The sequence below is a fragment of the Pelodiscus sinensis genome, chromosome 4 (assembly GCF_049634645.1).
Source record: "Pelodiscus sinensis isolate JC-2024 chromosome 4, ASM4963464v1, whole genome shotgun sequence".
In the NCBI taxonomy this organism is placed as follows: domain Eukaryota; kingdom Metazoa; phylum Chordata; order Testudines; family Trionychidae; genus Pelodiscus; species Pelodiscus sinensis.
In genome coordinates, this window is record NC_134714.1 from 97,365,775 (window position 1) to 97,381,261 (window position 15,487).

General features: G+C 46.6%; 1 protein-coding gene across 10 annotated transcripts in view; it reads right to left on the minus strand.

The window, feature by feature from the left end:
* PAX6 (paired box 6) overlaps window positions 1-14,050 on the minus strand; it is a 29,025-nt gene extending 14,975 nt beyond the window's left edge. For 8 of the 10 annotated variants that reach the window (XM_075927799.1, XM_075927798.1, XM_075927795.1 and 5 more), the window contains exons 1-4: window positions 13,935-14,050; window positions 5,743-5,885; window positions 2,053-2,129; window positions 1,698-1,752 (exon numbers count right to left, since the gene is read on the minus strand). In XM_075927799.1, coding sequence (XP_075783914.1) covers window positions 1,698-1,707 — 10 coding nt within the window. In that variant the 5' untranslated portion in view covers window positions 1,708-1,752; window positions 2,053-2,129; window positions 5,743-5,885; window positions 13,935-14,050. Of the gene's footprint in view, window positions 1-1,697; window positions 1,753-2,052; window positions 2,130-2,868; window positions 3,057-5,742; window positions 6,366-13,934 lie in introns of those variants that run through there. The other 2 variants (XM_075927791.1, XM_075927792.1) reach the window with 2 other exon arrangements.
* Between the last annotated feature and the right edge of the window lie 1,437 nt (window positions 14,051-15,487).

Below are 15,487 nucleotides of genomic sequence, written 5' to 3' on the forward strand. Positions count from 1 at the left end.
TTCTTTCTTTCTTTCTTTCTTTCTTTCTTTCTTTCTTTCTTTCTTTCTTTCTTTCTTTCTTTCTTTCTTTCCCAACATTATAGCTACTTTTTTTTAATCCAAAAAGTTTAATTCGGAAAATTTAAGCAACTGTTTCTAAAGCCCCTTGTTGAAGTATCCCCTCCCCCCTGCCGACTGGAAAAGTAATTTGAGGATATTTAAAGAATAAGGTTTTTTCTTCCTCTTCCGTTTGCACAGTGATTGGACTGAGCAGAATGAGCACAGCAGTACGAGGAGAGTGCCAGGGAAAATACTAGCAGCAAAGTGGCATAAAAATATAAAGGAGCGGGAGCCAAGGTCAGCTCGAAGATTCCAGTGTTTGGAAACCATCTGAGAAATTCTACGCCATAGGCTACAGATGCTTGCTCAGAAACACGAACTCTCACGTTAATGTCGTTTCGTGCGGAACAGAATTTAAAGCAAACTACAATGCAGAGGCGCAGGTGTAACATTTTTCCCAGCAATTGCCTGCAAACTTGTTTGACACCTGGCTTCTTGGTTACAAACACATTGTAATGCCAGGAAAGGGGGCAGGAGTCCCTCTCTCCGATGGGAACTTTCCCTTTATGCGCGGTGAGCGCGTTATGGGTTAATGTGGAAACGTGGAAGTTGGAATTCAGTGACTCTCGTGACTATGACACAGTAGAAACCACACGGGGTAGTTTCACCTATAGAAAATAACAGAGGGGCTGTTCTACCAAAAAAAAAAAATCAACCTCGGCGTTGTTTCAAACCCAACTAACGGGACAGTCACGACCCCGTGAGCAACTGGTCCCACATTTTTTCTGAGTCTTGTTTTCTGAGAGATGGATTCAAGTTGGGATTCTGATCACTTGATATTCCCAATATTTTTCTTCCTCGCGGCTTCCCCCCTGTCCCCCCATTGACGTGCTCTTACTGTAATTCCTTTCACTACAGTGCAACGGGAGATTATGTATCTCCATCCACAGCAGCTGTGATGCATCACTGCGCTAACAGATTATCTCACTGTCTTCTCCTCCTTGAGAAATCCCAAATCAGGCCCTTCCCCCAGCCTCTGCTATGCGCTGACACACTGCAGAAAATGTCCAAGCCATCACTCCTGGACCCCAACAAGATCTTTTTAGAACAGCTACACAAAAGAAGGTAAGCACTGCGGGGATCAAATTAAAGTCTAAGGTAACGGATAATTACACCTCGAACTCTCTTCCTCTCTCCAACTTTGGTTGGCGATTTTAGCCACACCCCAGGAAAGTTCAAAACACCCATAAATATCTGGCCTGTTACAATCACAATAGATCCATCAGGGATAACCTAGAATGGCCATTTCCATGCAGCACACTAAAAGAGGGGCGCTCACAACAGCTGTGCTTCATTGTCAAGCTATATTTAACCACTTTCTCTCTAGGTCCAGACATAGGTGTAACCGCTGTCAGGGAATTCTACATCCAGCTCTGTTCAAAATCAGCTTCGTAAAAGCAACACACGAATAGAAACTCAACACGAAGCCGCCGCCGACCACAACAAACTTCCTGACATTATTCTTTCCCCTCTTATAAGAAACCGACTCAATTTTTTTTCTAAAAAAAAATCTACGCAGCCCGCCCCACATATCCCTCAGCTCTCTACTCTGAAGTCATTCGGAAGTATGTCATTGAAATGTACAAAGAATCACTTACTGTTCTGCATGATGAATTGATAGAGCAGTATCCCACGTGGCTCGCTTATAGTATTCTATTAGTAATAAAATATGCGTTAATCAGGGGAGGATAGCACACATGTAAATTGTAGATTTCTTAATGCCTCGAAGGCTTATTCGGTTATATTTAGACGCGTTCTCCAATTAATGTAAAGGTTGAACTTTTTACAGCCCAAGGCCAAATAAATAAACAAACAAATACATAAACACCTCTAAATATTTTAAAATTGCATGCCAATGGTATATTGCCTCAGATTTTCATTTTTTAAATAGTGCTTATAAACAAGAGGGGAAAAGGGGGGGGGGGGAGTCCAAAGTTAGGTTTTTAAACTTGCCTGAAATCTGGGTGGACTGTCCTCTCATACAATTTAGGGATTCACACATCTGCGTGTCACTAGTTAAAGTCTTCCCTCTAGGACAAAGCAAAAAAAAAGTATATAAATGGGGTAGAAATATCCCTTTTCATTTTTTTCATCGCGGCGCAACCTCCCAGTAGGATGCCGCGCGCACTGAAGGGCTGAGATTTGAAACACTTACAAAAATAATACTCCTCAAAGTTTCAAGTTTGCAGAAGTACTGGGAGACTGTCGCTCCCATTCCAGTCTAAACAGAGGTGGCACTTTCGGCGCCTGTATTTACACACGGAACCTGTGTAGTTTAATGCGGGGGGCCCCCGTGGATCTGTGCCCTGTCTAGTCCTGAGACAGCAATTGTGGAGCTGAACCCGGATAGTTTTGCTGGGACACTTCTGACCAAGCACCCTTGGACACTTGGGAACTCTGCGTCTCTGGAGCCGCTGGATTTGAAACCAGGACGCGTTGACGCGCTCGGAGTAAGGCCCATGTTGTTGTTGTTTTTAATGGCACTAACAACTCCACCCCCCACCCCAAACTCCCCTTATTGTGATTAACTTCTTTTTTGGTCTTTAGATCTTCCCCTTTTTCACTGTACTGTGACACACGCTGTCTACCTCGCCTCAGTGCTTTAAAAAGTGAGAGCAGGAGGGGGTGAGAACTGTTAAACAAAGCCTACAGAATGCGAACAATGGCTTCCATTCTGCTCCTCTACCCAAACCCAGAGAGCAAAACCCCCGTCTCCTTAACCAGCAGCACAGCTTCCCAACTCGGCGCACCAACAACCCTCCAACTTACAAAGAGCAGAGAAACAAGCCCTGACTCCCTTCATTAGTGCCTGCCTTGACCCAGCGCCTGGACAACCCCAATCGCCTTTTTCCCCTGCATTTCTTTCTGTGGTCGTGTATTTATTTGCTCTAAACCCTCGCGGGTGAAAATGGAAAAGTAATTTCTCGTTATAAATATCTGGAGGTAATTGTGTTACTGGTGTGAGTTGTTAGGGGTTGTAAAAAGATACAACAGCTCAGTGGGGTGCTCAATTGGGAAGAGACAATTACAATAAAGAGCCCATTCAAGAGGTTTGCGGGGGGAAAAAAGGAGGTAAAATAATGAAATAGTCGCAGCCTTCATTTTCTCCCCCCCCTTTTTTGAACCTAAAAATACTCATTCTCTTTCTTTTGCGCCTATAATGAATATTAATTTTACTCTTCCTGCATATGATGAAGAATTCAAAGAGGCACGTTTCTCTATTCAGGACAAGCCACGGTATAATTTATTAAGTAGCTTTTAGTCATCTTAAATCCATAAAAATAAACATCAAACAAGTACTTTCTCGCAGCGTGAAGACTTCAGCTGGTAAATATTTACTGCTCTTTGGAGAGCTACCTGATTAGCAAGAGAGGCAAGCTACACTGTACTACTATGGAGACGTGGCAATGTCTCCTTTAGCTTAACTGAACGTGAAACCGTCCCCTTCATACACTGAACTCATCTGCATATACGTTCACCGATCAGAAAATCCACTTCCTCGGACACTATTTGCTCACATATTTAATGCACAACTCACACGCGTGGAGAATACGGGGTCAAAAAAGAAAATCAGAATGCTTTTGTTAAACTTCCAACGCCTAGTTCTGCCTGCACGTCTCATAGAAATGACAATAGATGTATTTCCCCCCCCAAACACATTGTATAATTCAGAAACAGGGTAGCGAAGTACTTCCCCAAGGAGGTTTGAAGAAAGAGAGACGCTGGTTTGCATTTTCCTTGGAAATTCGCTGTTTAACTAAGTATCCAGCAACATTTGGCAAAACAAAAACAAAAAAAGTCTAACAGCAGCACCCGGAAGCAGTCTGGTCATAAAATCGCTTTCCCAGCTCACAACTTGGTTTTGCTAGTTTTGATAAGCGTGCTTATGTAAATCTACACAGAGACATTTATGAATCAGAATACTTTTAGCTTTAAAGTAACGAATTAAATTAAAATTGCCTTGTCCTAGGAATCAGACTCGATAGGCCAGGCCTAATCTGCAAGCTGTTTTTTTTTAATCTCAAAATCCTGATATAATCTGATCGTGTTTGGGATTTTTTTCCCCCCCACTGAAACGATAATTAGCTACTAAGATGACAACATTTTACAATCGCAGGTCAAATAAGACAAAGATGAAAAGGAATCGATTTGTTTTTACCCATTAGTTTTGTTTAGACATTCGTAAAGGTCACAAGCTATAAAAATGTATTGTCGAAGACCACTATTATTATTTTATGTCTATAAAGACGGAGAAGATGCAGGCACTTTTTCATCCATTATATTGTATGGAGGAGTTCCCTTAAAGAAGCAGCTGTCAGGTACATTTAATCATACAGGAAACTTTGTTTTAAAACTTTCTAGAAATTATTAATGGTCTGCGAGTCGATTTAACACCCAATTACAAAGCGTTACAAGGTTACATTTAAATCTATTTTTTCTAATTGCTCTTGTGAAACGAGAAGAATCAAGTTTATTGTTGCGCTTAGGTGGTCAAATTTTATGCATGGCGAAGAAGTTTGCAACTTTTAAAAATTACTTGTGTGTGGTGGGGGAAATCTCGCCCGCGCGGGTTACGACGGAAAATGAAGCGATTCTTGCAAAGTGGAAGAGATTCAATAAAATAAGAAAGATGCTTTAAAATCACGTTTCTTTACAAAATATATTTCTATATTTCCCCGGCTAGAAACTTGTTGACAAGGGATACTGATGGCAAGAGAATGCTCACAGTGCTCTGCACAGCAAAGCCAAATACTACAGGGAGTGGGGGCTCCAGGGGGCTTTGGGCAGCAGGGGCTTTCGAGACTGCACTTTACTGACTCTTTGCCTCGTGTGAGCTGTAAGTTGGAAAGTTCTTGGTCTTATGGACAAGTTCGGTGAGATCTCCCGGCGGCTTGATTGAAACTGACAGTCCTTCAGCTCTGCTCAGAGCTTCCCGGATACCATTCCTGGGAATTGACTTGGCCTAGAATGTGACTTTTTTCCCCCCACCTCTCTTGGTTTCCCTTTCTCTCGCTCCCTTTCTTTCTCCCTCTCTCTCTCCCCCTTCTGCTCTGTCCTTGCGGTGAGTAAGCATCGCAATTAGAGGCGAATATTCCCTAAATCAGATTTTTTCCGCCTCCTCCCTAGAGACCGGCTGTGGGAAGCACAAAAGCGAAGGACACGGCTCTCGGATCCGCCCGGCTGCCCCCCCAGAAAACAACTGGCGAGGCTCGGCGAGGGAGTCCCTTCCCTGTCCTCACAGACACAACAACAGCAGCAGCAAAAAGAAGCGTAGCGAAAGGTCTGGGGTGAGGTGCATCTCGTGTGTGTGCATGCGCCTGTGTACAAAGAGCAGCCAGGGAGCACAACGCATCCCCCCAGCCCTCGCTTTGGCCCGTCGGGGTCCGAGGCACCAGCGTTTGTGAGCGCTCTGTCCAGCAGTAAGACATCGGAGCCGCCGCTGCGGGTTCCCAGGGCAGATGCTTGATCTTTTCCAGAGGACACGGGGTGCGGGGAAAGCAGAAAGTTTGTGAGCGCCGGGTCTGGCGAGTTCCCCGGGAAGCTCTCCCGGAAGGCAGGTGGGGAGGGGAGAGGGGGAGAGACCTGTCTACATATCACCATGAAATGAAGGGAGAAGTGGGGAGAAGAAATGAGCAGACTCACCTTTATGAGGCATCCTGGCTGGTTGTCAAAGCTCCTGTCAATAGTGTAAGAGCGCACTGATTTGGAATGATGGTGCTTTAAAAAGAGGTGCCAGCAAGATAGTTTTTCTCCACTGAAGCTGCTGGCTGTGTGATCTTGAATCCCTGGGAAGGAGACAGAGATTGACAATCAAATGGGCTGTCAGTGGCTGGAGAGTGAGAGAGAAGGAGTGTGTGAGCGGAGCCGGGGGAGAGAGACAGAGCACACCTATGCTGATTGGTGATGGTTCAAGTGTATTAATGTGTGTGTGCTTGGTCTCTGCCTCGCCTCCACTGCTCTTCACTGGCCCATTAGCAAAGCCTGACCTCTGTCATCATCTTCCAGCAAAACACTTCCTCCCTGCGCCTGAACCAGAGCGGGAAAGGAGGCTGAGCCAGGGCTCCCTTTTCAAACCCACTAATCACTCCGCACATGCAAATGCTCGGCTCGCTCCCACACAAAATATTGCTTTATGCAAAGCAACGCCATTGCCTGCCCGCTCCGGATTGGATGCCCGGGCGCAGTGGCTGGTTCAATTGGCCCATTTGTTTGAATATGAATGCACTTGGGTTTTGCTCCTCGCCTAGATTTTTTCCTCTTCCCTGTGTTCCCTTCTATCATCCCTGCGCGCTGAGGCTCTGGGCAGACTACTAGCGAGCAGTCACTTCATCTGCAGTTTTGTCTTTGGAACAATGTTTAATTTTTTTTGGAGGGGAGGGGGGAGAGGGAGCTTCTGAAAGCCATCGGTGCTGTCTGAACTTTATCTCCCCTACCCAAGTACCTTTTCTCAACTAAAACATAAACTCTACTCCCCCCCTTCACATTAGACACTGAGGTAAATAAATAATGTGTCTTTGGGGGAAAACACAGCACACTGCTTTCCAATACAGCTTAGGTGGTTTTTTGTTTTGTTTTGTGTTTTGGGAGCCTAGAGAGAGAGAGAGAGAGAGAGAGAGAGAGAGAGAGAGAGAGGGGGGAGGGAGGGCTGGCAAAAAAGATCAATTTGCATTTAAACAGTTAGCTCCCACCAGACAATAGAGATAAGGAAAAAAATAACATTCAAATGGTAAAGACATAAATATTTGGGAGACAGGCGCTTTGTAAATTGTGAATTGCCTAGAGCCATCCAAGTTTTACAGCCCCCCCCCCCCTTTCTCCAAACCTGATGGAGGGGGGCAGGCTCTTCCGAGCTTGGAAAGTGCAGAGCAAATACACAATTTACTTTGTGTATTGAGAGCTCTTGTGAAAGGCCCTGGAGAGTCCTTTACCAAACACTCGCAAACTTCCACGTGCCATTTGTTGACTAAGAGCCGCTGGGGCTTTCTTTAAAGACACCATGGGGGTGCGTGTGGAAATCTCCCCACTTATGGGTGCGTGAGAAGGGGGAGATGCGCCGGGCACCCAGCTTTGTTCCGCTGCCCACGGAGGGGCTGGTGCTTTTCGCTTTATTTTGGTTTGTGTTTTGCAAAGGCAGCGCCCCTTCAGTAGCTGCCAGAAAACCAAGGGGGGAAAGTAAGTAAATGACTTCGCTGCTCTGACCACACACCACAAGTACATTTGTTGAATGCCGGACTATTAAGACACACCTCAGTAAACCCTAAAGCAACCCCTCAGCGCGTGCATTTAAGGTTACACTGGGAGCACCAGTCTGAGCTCAGGGTGTCCCGATCGTTGCTGGCGAGTGGTCCGCTGAGGGGGGAGGACGGTCCGCACAACAAGGGGGGGCGAAGAGGGGAGAGAAGGGGGACGCTGCGAGGAGGAAAAGTGGAGCGGAGGAACGCGCGGCGCATGAAATGAAGTCGTAGCCGCATACACTTGACTTCTCTTGACATGTGAAAAGTGCTAAAAGTCAAAGCTCATCAATAAAGTATCTTGAAATTGAATAAGAGCCCTGACAACCATTGCGGGCTCAAATAAAGTACAATGAGGAGACAAACGACTCTGCCAAGGAGTTTGCATGGGAGTGAAAGGACGCCTCAATAGGAGCTGGATAATGGGCTGCCCGGCCGTCATGCACTGTCATCTCCAGTCCTGCAGAGAAGCTGCCACCGCTCCTAATAGCACAAAATGGGCTCTTAAGAGACTACTGGCTTTTTCCTCCCCCCTTTCCTCGGGTGCCATTCTGCCTTGATGCTGATGCTCTCTAATGCGTGGTTTGGGGAGAGCAGGGGCTTCTCCGAGGGCTGCCCCTGGAATTCTGGGGGCAGCTGAGCCAAACTCTCCTTTGGCTCACGGGGTGCAGGGGAAGGCAGAGCTGCCTCCAGGTCGGCGGTCAGGGAGCCTGGAAAAAACCTGCTGCCAGCGCCAGTCGGGGAAGGGGGATCCCGCTCCCTTCCCCTTTCCAACACTTTGGGGAGTCTCACCCAGCGCGGCAAGGCCAGGAAATAACACGGGTCCTGTAAGGGGACGGAAGGAAGGAGCCCGGCGCTGCTCTTGGGAACTCAGCGTTTGCCTGGCCACGTCGTTGACACGCAGTTGTACTGGTTCAGGCCTAAGTCAAGCTGCCTTTTTTCCTAGCCCTGCGGATTCATGAAAAACCGGAGCGACGCTCGTGATGGGACCGTGAGCTGTGTGTGTGTCTGTCTGTCTGTCTGTCCGTCCATAGGATCTGCCTGGAAGGTAAATTAGGCGCAACAGAATCTGAGGACATGAACAAAGGTGCTTTTCCAACTCTGGCACTGGAGTGTGCCCCGCTCTGAGACCGCGGGCGGGGTAGCACATGTGCAATCACCGACCATACTGTGGTTACTCTCAACACGTCGGTCACCTCCCTCCAGCCCAGCTTCTCAAGCCACCCCAGAGTGGGAAGCCGTTGAGAAAGCGTCCCGGTACCCTACGCACAGGAAACCTCTCTCGGGGGGTTCCCCTTAGTTTCAAGCGCTCAGAGAGGATCTTTCCAAGAGGCAAAAGGGAAATTTAAAAAAAATACACACCAATCTCTTGCTTGTCTCCTTCCCCAGGGGGCTGTTGCTGCTTGCCACACAACTTGGCAAAGTGTCCCGGACAGAACCCAGTTCTGCTAGCTATTGCGGGCCACCTCTGCTTGCATCCTGGAGGGAGAAGTAGCTTCTGGAACTGAAATCGACAAATCTCGGAGGCTCCAAGGAGATTTGAAAAGCAGGGATCTAGTCCTTTTCTGGAGTGAAGTCCGCCGGCTCCTCTCTCTCTCTCTTTCTTTCTTACACCCCACCCCCCATCCCAAGGATTTTTTAAAAAATTCTCATCCACGGGGTATTAAGAGGGAGGAAGAAAAAAATTACTTTGTCCGGAATTGCAGACAATATCATTTTTACAACCCCTCAATTAGCCATCCTTTGGATTAGCACCTTCTTAGGCTTCATCTCCAGAATAAAGAAGCCGTAATCTTGTTGCTATTTTCCCCTGGGGCGCAGTCGACTTTGTATCCCCTCCCCAAAAAAGTCCCCCCTCCCCCAAAAAAATCACGAGAGGAGGGAAACTGACGTCATTCTGGGACTGAGGGGGGGGAGGGCTTGGGAAACAGCCACACTGCTACTGATTTAGCAGGACATGGGGGAAAAGGAGCCCCAGAAGCGACCCCCTCCTCCACCAAAAAAGTTGGAAGAAAGAAAAGAGGGGGAGGATCGGAGAGGGAGAGGAGGGGGAGGGGAGAGAACGTGTGTGTGTGTGTGTGTGTGTGTGTGTGTGTGTGTGTGTGAGCGAGAGAGAGAGAGAGAGAGAGAGCTCGCCCATATGTGAGCGAGCGAGAGGAGTTTCTTTAGCCGGTGTGTGCCAGTCCCAAGTATGTCCAACTTAGAGCCATTCCTGCCCTGATCGCCTTCCCCTGCAGGGACTGCACCGCCCGGAGGCAGCCCCTTGGGAGGAAACCCTGCTCTCCCGTGACTCACCGTGGCACGCCAGGATCACCAGACCTGTACCTGCTCTAAAATGTACAGACCAGGAAGTCCCCGCAAAGTTGAGGCACAACTCTAAGGACGCCATTTTAACTCCAGCTGCCTGCAAACGCGCCTCTAGTCCCGTTTTCAAGACGGGGCATTTTGTTTTCAGTCCAGGAGGGGTTTGCCAAAGCACAACGCTTCGGGGGGTTAGGCACGCAACGGGGCAGGACGCAGGGCACTTTTTTTTGCACTTGATCTTTAATCCAAGCAGCTCTTTATGGCTACTCCCCCTCCCCAGTCCAGCAAGGCAAATGCAAATCGATGAGCCATTGGTAGGAATGGCCATCCATGTCCCATGGCAGTGAGGAGGGAGGCTTTGTAGCACGGCGGTGGCACGTAGGAGCAGTTTGCTTTAGGAGTCGAGACGCGCTGAGGAAAACGTTAAGATTCACCAGCAATCTCTCTTGTCCAGGGCAAGTATGTCTGAAGGGAGCCGAGCGGCTTGCGTTGAAGTCAAGCAGGTACCTATGTAAATCCGGCTCTCAGACCCGCAGGAGCAGACGCGCAGGATGTAGAGAGATTTCCTCAGCAAATGCACCTCAGGTGGAAATGTTACCACCAAAAGGATCTCACCTCACACACTTACCCTTGGCAGAGGGCTAGCAGTCCCGGACAGCTCCTACATTACTGAGTTCGAATAGTTTAGAGAGATTGTCTTCCGTGCCTAGCACAGTCACGTGGGACTTTTCAAAAACCTTCTGTTAATTTTGTTAATGACCGAGAGGACCAAACTAGAACAAACAGCGATCTAAGGAATTTCGCGTTACAGCTTTCCAGGGGGCTCCCTTCCCCCAGACCCTAGCCACCCCCATTTTCTGCAAAAGGTAGCGCTTTTTAAAAGACACCTTTCACCACCAAATACGTTTGGGATAAAATAAATCACGTAAACAGCACACATGCCCAAGGATTCCAGTTGCTCTGAGCATGGACTAAACCAGGGGTTGAAAATATGGTTGAAAATACCTCCAAAAGTATTACTGTAATTAGTCATTTACATTTTGGTCCTGTAGTCTGTTTGCATTCACGTCCATTAACCAAAACAAGGTAAGAAAATTTATTTTTTCTGGAAAGGTAAACAGAAATTTGACTAATTTCTTTTCATTGCTTTACTTGATCTTATGATCTGATGTGTATCTATTGATTTGTGTTAAGGACCAGGATGTCGCTCCTTTTTTTAGTCTATTTCTAAGCGTTAGGAGCAGGGATCTCCGAGTTAGGTACGCCTGTATCGTCTTGTTGTATTAATATCTGGGTTAGAAACTACCTTTTTTAATACCCAGAAAAATGCTTAAAGTCCTCTTGTCCAGTTCAGTCTAAAACTGAAGAGATACACAAACCCTGACGTGTTAGACTACAGTGCTTCTGCCTTCGGGACACTGAATGCCTATTTGTATACACAGGAACCGTGCTTGAAACCTCTAGTGCACAGGACATTGAGTTAAGTGGAGCTTTTCTAGTTTATAAACAATCTGCAAAAAGTTTGGAATCGATTTAACCTCTTTTATGTTGGTCTTTTGCATAGAGCACAGCTTTGTGTGCAAGAATAAAAACGTATTTCTGGACCCTAACGAAGTCATGCTGCTGTCTCTGAATCTGGAAGACGAACACACATGTTTCCATACGGGACAGCCTTTGATTCTATATGTGAAAAAATGTCGTGCAAACGGACCTGATAGAAAAGCCTATTTTTAGAGAGAGCGAGCGAGCTAAGCGCATCCTGACGGGCATTTTAAATGCTATTGATTGGGACAAGCTGTTCAAACCTCCCGTAACAGTTAATCTGCCTGTTAATCAAGTCACTAAGGAGCTCAATTTGAGTTTTATTAGCGACTGGAGAACACGGGCAGCAGAACGGATAAAAAGCCTACACTCTTGATATTGGTAAAACCAGTTCCCCCCCAAAATATATTTTCAATTACAGAGTAATTCGTAGCTTATCATCACTTCCTAACAGACACAGACAGATGGCTACACAAACGCTGGCAAGGCTAAGGGAGCCAATGAATCAAGATCTTATTCCCCGCAGCTAGAGGCACATTTTAAAAGTGACATTGTTAATATGAACTAGAGATATTTAAGACAATTTGGGCGGATAGATAGATAGATAGATAGATAGGCCTTTTGGATTAGAAGCAAAACGGTAAATCGGTGGGATCTGTGACAACATGAAAATGGTGTAGGTACGTCTTTGGTTGATATAAAGTGTTTTATTTAACTGAAGATTAATTCTCTTTTAAAAACAAGTAGCTTTTATTTGAGTAACTTCCCATATTTCTTCACTCGCACCATTATTTGATGTCACCATGAAATAAATGACTCAAAGCTTTCATTTCACAATCCGTTACCAGAATTTGGACCATCTGAAAGATGCATTTCAATTAATTTAATAATCAGAAATATTATTACAGCTGGTAAAATCAACATTTGATCTTGTCATTTTTAATGCGAGCCAATCGCATTATATGTCAATGAAATATGCATGTAAAAGACTATCTGGTCAGAGGTAATTATGTCACAGCTTTTTCTCGGCATGACAGCTGGATAAACACAATCTCCAATAAACATCTCTAATTAGGGAGGAGGATCTGAGATGGATGGTGTTTGATTTATTACTGAAGGAGAATGTCCATTTATCGGTGTATCAGAGGGAGGCACTGCCGCGAACCTTCCTGCTAGAGTACCTTGAGGAATATTAGGAAAACAGGGAGGGTAGGTCAATTGTGTTTCCGGATTTCCATTTTGAGTTTTTTGAAAAGCTCTCGTGAGCTCCCTACACTTGTCTACCTACAGTAGAGGGATTTCCCTCTTTCCCTTTCGCCCCCTCGTTAGTGCACACCGCAGAAATTACCAAGGAAAGATTGCGATTGTGAGTTAGGGTCTGTTTCCATTCACAGGTTCTACAGAACTTCCGTGCGCTCACGAATTCGGGCTAGCCAAAGTAGCTACCCCTCGGAACAGCTCCCAATCAGATCTCGAAAGTATAAAGCGGAGGAACTAGACTCAAAGGCAAAAAGGCGAAACATTTGAAGTGTGCAGCCCACTTCCCCCTCCCCTCCTGCCTCCAGCTAGACCACTTTTAGCTCTCATTTCCAAATAAAACTGCGCTTCCGTGGGGGCGTTAGAAAATGCGACTGAACACTGAATCCCCCCCCCCACCCGCCCCCAGACAACATGCAAACCAAAATCGGTCCGTTCACTTACAGGGGTAGCGTGGAAACTTCGCCCCCCAACCTACGCTGAAACTTTAAAACCGTCCCGTGTTAGCTTCTGAGGCTGATTCGCTGTGGAAGGAAATAGCAGGGCGGCTTTGGGAGTGCGTGTGTGGAATGACACGCATGTGCATGCACGGCATGGCTGAGCAGGGCTGTCTGGATCGACACACCTGCACAGCCTGAGTGTGAAACACACCTCGCAGCGCACGCAAGGCACCGGGACCGGGCTCGCCTGAGAACCAGCCAGCCAGTTTCTAAGGATTCGCGGTTTCCTGCGCTGCGCCCTGTAACTTATCAAACTCGCCAAGGGCCCGGGGCTCGCTGTGGCCACAGCCGGCCTGGAAGCGAGGGCAGGGTGTGACCGGGCTTAGTGTAACTTGAGTCCCCGCCGTTCTACCTCAGTGCAAATCGCTAATGATCAGGTCTTCCCGAGCAAAGCGCAGATCACACGGTCGGGAGATTTAAAAGGCTACCCAACGCCGTGAGCCGCATTCTTGCATTTCTAGCTGAACTCCGAGAAGCGAATCAAATATTGATAGCGCCCGGCCGCTCAAGTACCCACACTCCCCGGAAGCGTGGAAAGTTTCAGACTCAGTTTCCAAACAGACGAGTTAATTGCTCGAGATCACAAGGGGCATCCCCTCCCCACCTGTTGTAGAGTGGGGTTTGCAAAACGTTACAAAAAACCTACACAAAAGGCGAGAAAACGGATACAGAGTGATGAAGCCTACACGAATAACTGAGTTGCACCAGAAGTGGCCGTGTTCGCAACCAGCGGTGAACAGGAGCAAAAGTCTTCCGCCCAAATATGCGAGACTTCATTCTCAGGCCAGCTAATATAGACACTGATGTATTTTGTAAGTACCAGAAAAGAGCACAACTTTAAAACAGTCCCTGTACTCGGCCCATTTCAAAGACAAACAGAGGAACACAGACACAGCAAAGCAGGCAAAAGATTCAGCGAGAGAGAGAGGGTCGGATTATTATTTTCAGAGCAAGCCAGTGGCACTAGTAATGACTGTAGAAAAGGAGTATAAAATGTTACCTGGAACAGAGAGTGCAGACAGATGAACCTGACCTGCCGATTCCCACACTATTACCTTGCCGATTGTAGATAACTGGCAGGTTTGATCGCCAATTTCTACATAAGAATCTGCCACACAGTTTAAATGTCAATGACAGTAAAAAAGAGGGTGTCTTGCTTTGCACTAACTTTCCCTTAATATCAACGCCAGCGCCTCCCCTATTGGCTGGGCGGCCGCGGTGACGTCATGGAGGACAGTAGTTAGAGCTGAGCTAATAAGAAATTTTAGATAACAACGGGCATATAGGGCCTAAACCCTTTCCCCCACTGCCTGCTCCTCCTGAATCCGGGGAGTATTTAAGGCACCATATTATTCTATGGAAATATTAATGCTCACCAGTGGCATTGCATTCCCAGCTTGCAAGGCACACAGTGCATGCTGTATTACACTGTAAAATACCTTTTCCGGGGGTTCCTGCAGCTGTAGTTAGTAGCAGCCGTAGGCTACGGAGCTAGCTACAGCAGGATGGCCAGACTTTCGAATATCCAAGTTCACCTTGCTGCACTTTCCCGTCTTTTCTTGTGGCCTCACCTTTAGTACCTTATGGTCGTGCGTGGTTATTCCCCCTCTCCCCATCTTTTCCAAAGGCACGCTTGTCTTCCTAACTCAGCCTGCCACCTGAAGTGTTACTTGCAAGACAGGCTGTTTCACAGCACAAGTTGCGGTGGCAACTGATCTATCAGACCCTTGTGAACGATTAGAGAGAGCTACCCCTTTCTCTGCCACGCTCCAAAACTTTAAGGTAACTTCACCCTCCTTTCGGGTGGCCCCTGTGCCTGCCTTGCACAGGTCAGAAAAGATCCAGTCCCCCAGTTATCACTAAAAGTCCATTGATGCTATTGCGTCTCGGATTTCGTGTACTGAGTAGGTCCAGTCAGGTAGAAAATAAAATGTTTATTTGTGGTTGGCTACTAGGATTATTGCAGTGCAGGAATAAGATTATGAACCCCTACTCCAGCCAGTCTTTATTAAGCAGCAGAGCGGTATTTAAAAATACATGTTTGCAAAGTTAAGTAGAAAAATGGGTTGGTTTATTATCAAGCGGGTGTCAATACATTTTAACTGCTTCAGAAGAAGGAACTCATGCTGAGTTTTGACTTTTTCCTTGAACGTTTAAAAATGAGTTCATAAATGCCCTGTTTCAGACTGAGGTGCGAAGGACAGAGAGGGGAGAACACTTTCTTCAAATGCTTTACCAATCGCTTTTCGAGAACTTTTACCAGCAGGAACTGCTTGCTGTCTATCTCCACCTTCCAGTTGGTCTTTTTAAAAACTAGGTTCAAAAGGCAAAATCCGTTGTAATGTAATTAACCATTTGGGGAGAACAGAGACCGCACTGTTCGGCGGTTATGTGATAAACAGAATGTCTAACATCTGTATCTGGGGCTGGCAAATAGCGAACGATTACTTCTACAGCATACAGGTGTGGTTCTTTTCTTACTCTAACTATTAAAACGTATTACAATGCATGGATTATGGTGACATTGACTTGCTCTACATTGTCACAGCATTG